The sequence below is a fragment of the Microcaecilia unicolor genome, chromosome 9 (assembly GCF_901765095.1).
Source record: "Microcaecilia unicolor chromosome 9, aMicUni1.1, whole genome shotgun sequence".
In the NCBI taxonomy this organism is placed as follows: domain Eukaryota; kingdom Metazoa; phylum Chordata; class Amphibia; order Gymnophiona; family Siphonopidae; genus Microcaecilia; species Microcaecilia unicolor.
The window spans coordinates 181320094-181328197 of record NC_044039.1 but is presented as its reverse complement, the minus strand read 5'-3'; the positions used below and the strand labels follow the sequence as shown (position 1 = coordinate 181328197).

At 40.0% G+C, this 8104-nt stretch overlaps 1 protein-coding gene across 3 annotated transcripts in view; it reads right to left on the bottom strand.

Annotated features, from left to right (window-relative positions):
- Positions 1–719: 719 nt before the first annotated feature.
- The window catches only part of PPP1R36 (protein phosphatase 1 regulatory subunit 36), a 78520-nt gene continuing 71135 nt past the window's right edge, over positions 720–8104 (bottom strand). For 2 of the 3 annotated variants that reach the window (XM_030214660.1, XM_030214662.1), the window contains 3 exons: positions 7336–7529; positions 4332–4523; positions 720–1163 (listed from right to left, as the gene is read on the bottom strand). In XM_030214660.1, coding sequence (XP_030070520.1) covers positions 941–1163; positions 4332–4523; positions 7336–7529 — 609 coding nt within the window. In that variant the 3' untranslated portion in view covers positions 720–940. The remainder of the gene's footprint in view (positions 1164–4331; positions 4524–7335; positions 7530–8104) is intronic. The other variant, XM_030214661.1, reaches the window with a different exon arrangement.

Below are 8104 nucleotides of genomic sequence, written 5' to 3'. Positions count from 1 at the left end.
TAGCGCCTGGCTGTATTATAAGCCTGACCCGGTAATGAGAAGAGCCTTCTCTATCAGCCTAGGTATGTAAGGCAGTGCCCATGCAGTAACTGTCTGCCATGTTTGATAAATGTAGGGCAAATCCCCTGCATTTACCACACAAGCTTTGCACTAACTGCATGTTAATATTTGTGGTTAATGCTGCAGTAAGTGCAACACCCTACTGCACTTTAGTAAAAGAGACTCTAAGGACTAGATTCTATATATGATGCCTGAAAAATCAGCACAGAAAATATTCCTTCCTAGCGGTCATGTCTGCACCTAACTCTAGGCAAATCCATTTACGCCAAGAAAAACTTGGTGTAAATACTGGCGCCTAAGTTAAATGCAGATCAGGTGTATTTTCGGAATGCCCACAGTCTGTCCATTCCATGCCCATGGCCACGCCCCCTTTTTGGTAGCGCGCATTAGAATTTACACGCACCACTTTACAGAATATGCCTACAGAATATGTGCATGTAAATTCTAATTAATACCAATTAGTATCAATAATTGCTTATTAAGTGGCAATTATCGGCACTGATTGGCTTGTTAAATAATTAAATTGTGTGCACAAATCCAGAATACGACTGAATTTGCATGCGCAATTTCAGTCACGCTACATAGAACCCATGGGTAAATGTGTAACAGCAAACTGTCCCCCCAACTCTTCCAGAAGAATTCAAGAATACAAACAGAGGTAAAAATTGAAATATTTATTGATACAAGCTAGTAAACTCCAGAGATGAAACAGAAAGAGCTAGGCCACTAAAAGAGGACAGACCTAAAGACATCCTCACGGCTGCTTAATAACAGATACAGTAAACAGAAAAAAAAAAAAGAATTTAAAACCAGAAAAGTCAATGGAAAAGATTGAAGAGAATTAAACTAATGGCCGATGATGGAATCCCCTACAATATCACTATAACTCATTCTCAGAATAACCTCCCTCGGTGGTGGCTCTTGAGACTGCAGTGCTCTGCTGGCTGAGCCCAGATCGTGTGTTTGGGCGATATGAAGCATCCAGACCAAACGAATAGAATGAAGCACTACTTCTATTTCTGGAATTAGCTGCTTCTTCTATCTCAAGAGGTAAGAGTGTGAAGGAATTGAACATTCTGCGAGGCTGTCCAATAATGCCAATCCTGTATTGATAAAGTGAGGATGATTTGCATGAATAACAGGTGAAAATAATGGTGCACAGAAACAATGGAACTATGTAACATGGCAGCAGATACGAACCATAGGGCCCATCCATACCTCCTGTTCATCTTTACAATCCCTTCCTCTCCCTCAGAGATCCTCTGTGCCTATCCCCCTCCTTTTTGAACTCTGATACTGTCCCTTGTTTTCACCACTGTCACTGGAAGGCTGTTCTATGCATTTACTACCTTTTCTTGAGGAAGACTTCCTTCAGTTAACTTCTGAGTCTACCCCCTTTCAGCTTCATCTCTTCACTCCTTGTTCTAGAGCCTTCTTTCCATTGAAAGAGGCCTGTCCCCTGTGCATTTATTCCTTGGAGGTATCTAAATATCTTTCACATCTTAAATCTTTACGTTTGTCCCCATATGCTTTATGATAAAGAGCACTGACCATTTTAAGAACTGCCTTTTAGACTTGTTTGGTTTATATTCTTTAAATGGTGCAGTCTCCAGATTTGCATACAGTACTTCATATTGCTACAGATTTCTACAGGTAGAATCACCTCCTTTTTTCCTACTGACCATTCCTTTCTCTGTGCATCTAAGCATTGCTGTCCTTCTTAGCATTTACCATGGCTTTATCCACCTGTCTTGCCATCTTAAAATCATCAGATATAATCACTCCCTGATCCCGCTGTTGTTTTATGCACTAAAAACCTCACCCTCTTCCATAAAATTTTGGAATTGTAATTGTGTAACCCTACATTTTTTATTATTTTTGTTACATTTGTACCCCGTGCTTTCCCACTCATGGCAGGCTCAATTTGGCGGGCAATGGGGGGTTAAGTGACTTGCCCAGAGTCACAAGGAGCTGCCTGTGCCGGGAATTGAACTCAGTTCCTCAGGACCAAAGTCCACCACCCTAACCACTAGGCCACTCCTATACCAGTGGTTTTCAATCCAATCCTCAGGCATAGGAGCTGACTCTGGGTGCTTGAGCACCCCCAATATTGAGAAAATTCCTTGTATGTGTCCAGGGAGGAGTTATTTCCACTGGGCTTAGCACCCCCAATAATTTTGAAAAGTTGGGTCCTATGTCCTCAGGGACCACCTGGCTAGTCAGGGTTTTAAAACATCCACAATGAATATGCACGACTGAGGTTTACATACTAAGAAAGCGGTTTTTACATACCTATCTCATTCATATGCATTATTGATATCCTGAAAACCCGACTGGCCAGGTGATCCCTGAGCACTGGGCTGAAAACCACTGCTCTGTACCATTCCTCAAGCTTCATCAGATCCCTCTTCATGTTTTCCGCACTTTCCCTGGTGTTTACCCTGTTGCAGATTGTGATTTGATTTGCAATAAATAAAGCAAACCTTTTTCCAGTAGCCCTTCTGAAATATTGCTTACAAAAATGTTGAACAGTATTCAAACAAAAAACTAATCATTAAGGCACATCCTTAGCACACAGTATGAAAGGCAGAGAAGAGGATATAATATATATATGATCAGTAGTCAACCAGTACACAATGACTCTGCACTGACATCAGAAGTAACTCTAGCATTATTTACAGTTAAAGACTCAAGAAAAAACTTTTAACCATTCTGGTTCAAAAATCACATACCTGTTGTTATCATTAATTCAACATGTCCCCATGCATACCTCCTACCCACCCCCATCCTCCCACCCTGTCAGACTGTCATAGTAATGCTTGAATGTTTTCACTTATATACACTGTCAGCTAGCACATTTGCTTATTTCCGATCTGACGAAGAAGGGCAACCTTCGAAAGCTAATCAAGAAATGTATTAAGTTATGTCCAATAAAAAAGGTATCATCTTATTTTCTTTTCCATGTTTTATTTTGTTTGATTTCTATTGATAACCTTAAGAGTGGACTAACACGGCTACCACACTCCTCTACTTAACATGTACAAGGAAATCTTGGCAAAAATGAGGCTCCAAGACTTAAAGCTTATTGCCTCATAAGCAGGGTGCGTCTGCTCATAAGTAAAAATTTCCCAGCAAAGGGAACTCAGAAGAAAATGGGTCAAAAAGATGAGAAAAAAAAATCCTTCAGTGGCAAAAAAATACAAGAAATATACAGAAGAGCACAGACTGCATCCGGGAACTAGCATGGAAAAAAATGTGACTGAGGTGACTCATAAGGTAGTGGCTTCATTGGAAGTCCTGTGCACTGAAAAAATCCTGAAAAATTATCTGAGCTCCGAGAGATCTATCCATGCTGATGCCATCAGTAAGGTCACCTACTTAAGTGACCAATTCTTCCTGCTTGTCAATGGAGAAGAAAAAAAAAAAAAGAAGGAAACTGAGCTGATTGCAACACTATTTTACAAAACTGCATAACGAAGCCACACATGAGATGATTTTTTTTTTTTTACCTTCTACCTCTTTGGTTCAGTAGTCCAGCTGAACCATTTACTTCATTGACTTAATACAAAAAAAATTGGAGGGATGCACTTCAAATATGGCCGCATTAATATAACTCTGATTTTCCTAGGTTTAACCTTAATTTTCTTCCTATGATGCTACTTCCCATAATTTACAATGAAGAAAAAGATGGAGATTTTGGGGGGGAGAAATTCAGCAAGTGGCATTATGGCCTTAACGCGCATTAAGGGCCCTGTTTACTAAGACATGCTAGCGTTTTTAGCGCATGCCTAAAATGAGCGTGCGCTAAATGCTAGAGACACCCATATATTCCTACAGGTGTCTCTAGCGTTTAGCACATGCTTATGTTTAGCATGTACTAAATACGCTAGCGTGTCCTTAGTGCTGCTTAGAAAGCAGGGCCCCAAAGGAATTAGCACGTGCTAAATACTAAAAGCCCATTCTATACCTACGGGCTTTTAGCACACGCTAAGATGCATAAAGGTCATAACACTGCTTGATGCAGATAGGAAGCTGAGAAAACTATACTGCAGCCTCAAATCCCTCTAGTGAAATTAGCCTGGATCATAAAAACATTCAGAAATTAATTGAAAAAGGATTTGACATAAATTTCAGATGAGTACACATTATCATATATTTTCTGAATGTGTTCCCATGCAGCATGTCTGCTTAAGAAGCACCAGTTCTTTTCACAATTATTCATTTTTTTTTTGTCAGTTCTCACATTGACTCAATCTACACTCATGTCATACCTGGAAGAAATCACAGTCGATGACATATTCATCCAATCCTTGCTATCTATGGCAACACAGGTACTGCTGGGATGAACCTTATGGTGTTGGAAGAGGTACTGAGCATGCTCTTTGGGTGACGGCAGCAGGGAAATGAGCACAGGAGAGCGTTGATTAATGATACTCTTTATCGCAGGACGTTTAGTTATGACTCTGAGGAAAAACAAATCAGCAGTTTGTAACCAGCACCAAAGATATCAAGGAAAGGTGAAGGGACACGTCATCATCTCAGATTCTACTTCAGAGTGCCTCTGTCTTGTACTGATGGTTTGAAAAAAATACTACCCTTGTGTCATCTGATAAAGAAGTCATCTTTAAGGATATTTTGGTCAGTTGTTACTCAGACTTAGGCTGTACTCCAAGAGACTTTAAGGCAGATTACTAGATTTTCTAGGGAGACTGTTTCTGAATTATCCGAGCATGATTTGAAATAAGTTACCACAGATATGTGTTGTTTAATTATGGAAACCCAGATTGCTACTGTACATTCAGCTGTGGCCTCAAGTGTGAAGGATTCTTCAATTAGAAAGTATGGAGAATGTTATGAGAATTTAAGATTATTAATTTTTCCCATTACATGTTATCTGGCCTATCTATAATTATTTAAGAAGTATTTGAAAGAGGGCTTGGTGTATCCTCGAGTACAATCTTAAATGTGGTTAATATTAATTACCTGCCTAGGGGGCGCCAGAGTGCGTGATGGGGAGGAAGGTGGTTTAAATCATATAGCCTCTGTAGAAAGCATAGAATTATCAGCTTTTTTTGAGTCCTTTCAGGACAATTCCCAAATTGTGGTCTTCTTTTCATATGAATTGCAAAAGAAAACTATTTTGAACTTGCCTTTTGGGAAAAAATGTTCCTTTTTATGGCAGCTGTTTTTTTCAGCTGAGCTAAACAGATGTGAAAAAAAGCTCTCCCATGTAGTTTGTTCTCTGATGTTTTTGTCCATTCTATTATTCTTCTCTTGTCACTATGTTGCGTAAGTCAGGCTTTTGTCCATGCCCAAAATGTAGCAGAAAAATCCAGCATTTCAACATGCACACTTCTTGTGCCTTGGTTCAGAACGTAACCAGAGGGTCTTTAAACACTGTGCTCAAATGCAATCATCTCATTTGACTCAGAGAGTATTTGGATGCTGAAAAGGAATTGCTCTTGGTCTCCCAAAAAATACTTTTTTCTACACAGAAACCATCACTTCTGCACAAACTAATTGAGAATCTTCCATGGAGAAGCCTTCAAGTTCTCCCTACAGACTACTACTACTACTACTTAGCATTTCTTTAGCGCTGCCAGGGTTACGCAGCGCTGTACAAGTTTAAACGTGGGAAGGACAGTCCCTGCTCAAGAGAGCAGACCTAGGAGGTATCCAAGCTTACAGTATAGCTGCTTCTTGAGCACCTGCTACTGCCTGAGCAGAGGTTGCTTTACATCCTCCTGATGCAGCGGGTTTCTGCAAAAGAAAGCGGGGTTCTTCACAGACTGTATCTTCTCTTCATTGGATATTTGGATACCCAGTGATTGTGGGTTCTTGCTGTTGTTTCTTCAGTTGCTCTTGAAGAAGAGCGAAGCACTTGATGAAGAGACTTTAAAGATAAGTGATGTGCAGGGGATCCCCTTCAGGTTTATGGGACTCCTGTGGGGATGGACATAGGTCCTGTGGGGTTCCCGCAGAAGTGTAGTGCCAGGCCAGCCTACCTATCCTTTCCTTGTGCCATGGCAATTATAATAGCACTAAAAAAAATTAATGGATATGGTTGATAGCATTGAAATCCCCATAAGCACTGAGAGGGGAAGTTACCAACGCGGGCTACTGTTGAGTTATTTTACCACAAGTTCTGTTATTTTAGCACAGGGGACAGGTGGGGATGGAGAAGATTCCAGTGGGGATGGGAAGAGGATGGAGAAGATTCCAGTGGGGACAGGAGAGGACTGATGAAATTTCTGTCCCCATACAACTCTCTTCTGCAAATGATATTTAAGTACTGATTGAAGAATATATCTATGTCATTTTATGTTGTTGGAAAAGAAAAATGAACAGAATAAACATAAGAGCATAACATAACAATAACCATACTGGGTCTCACTGATGGTCCATCTAGCCTAGTATCCAGCTTCCAACAGTAGTCAATCCAGATCACAAGTACCTGGCAGAATCCCAAACATTAGCAAGATTCCATACTACTGACCTCAGGGATAAGAAGTGGCTTTTCCCATGTCTACATTAATAGCAGTTTATGGACTTTTCCTGTATAAACTTGTCCAAACCTTTTTTCCACCCAGATATGCTAACTGCTGTTACCACATCCTCTGGCAACAAGTTCTAGAGCTTAACTATTGGTTGACTAAAAAAATATTCACTCCTTTATACTTTTAGAAAGAGTAAACAACTGATTCACGTCCACCCACTCTACTCCGCTCAGGATTTTGTAGACCTCACTGTTACCAATAACCTACCCTTCAATTATGGGCTGCTCATGTCTTTGTCAGTGGGCAAACTTACAAAATCAGCAAGGGATCAAATACTTATTTCCACCACTGTAAGTATTCTAAATAGTACCGGTTCCAGTACAGATCTCCGGGGCACTCCACTATTTACTTTCCTCCATTGAGAGAATTGGCCATTTAACCCTAAGAACATAAGAATAGCTATACTGGGTCAGACCAATGGTCCGTCTAACTCAGTATCCTGCTTCCAACAGTAGCCAATCCAGGTCACAAGTGGGCAAAACGGGGTGAAGGAATAGTGCAATTTTTGATCGATAATACATAGCTGATATAGGTGAACTTCTAGTTTATGTTTAAAATATGGATTTGTAAACTACATATTTCCTGATATCTAGTAACTATTTGGATTTTGAGAACTTAAGTTATTTATGTTACCAGTTTGTCATCTGATCAAAACCTATGGACTCTGAGTGAATGTAGACAGTGTTATCTTCTGTAAGTAAGACAAAATACATTGTACCTTCTTTCTCTCTGAGACTTTTTCTTCTTTTCAACAGGCACTTTTGTTTCCTGATCTTCTGGAACACTTTTCTCCCTCAGTACAAAGTTAAAGGTATTAGAACGAAGAAGCCGTCCAACTTCCTCCTGAATCACATCCAGATCTTTTCGCAGGAAAGTCACCCATGCCAGGTGTGTGCAGAAGCTGTAAAGATACTAAATGCAAATATAGAAGGTTTTAAGAAAAATGGCTGCTCTGATGAAGGAATATCGAAAACTTCAATGAAGAAAAAGATCACTCACAATTAGTTTCCACTCAAAACAGAAGAACAGTGATCAAAAACAACCTGCTAGCATGTTCAGGAAATAAAAATCAACATTAAATATCTTTTGGGGCGGAGGAAAAAGAGCCCCCTCCCTGTCCATCTTCAAAGCATTGCTCAAAGCCCACCTCTTCAATGTCGCCTTCGGCACCTAACCACTACAACTCTACTCAGGAAATCTAGACTGCCCCAACTTGATATTTCGTGCTTTAGATTGTAAGCTCCTTGAGCATGGACCGTCCTTCTTTGTTAATTTGTACAGCGCTGCGTAACCCTAGTAGCGCTCTAGAAATGTTAAGTAGTAGTAGTAAGTAGTAATGCCGAAACAAAGGTAATATTCCAAAAGAACTATACACAGTAAACTTCCTTGGATCAGCTAAGTTTGATCATCGGCTCTCCCTAAAAGAACTCCAAAACCCAATTGTTTAGTTGTATGGTTCTTCTTTTATAATCTCTTTTTATTATTAT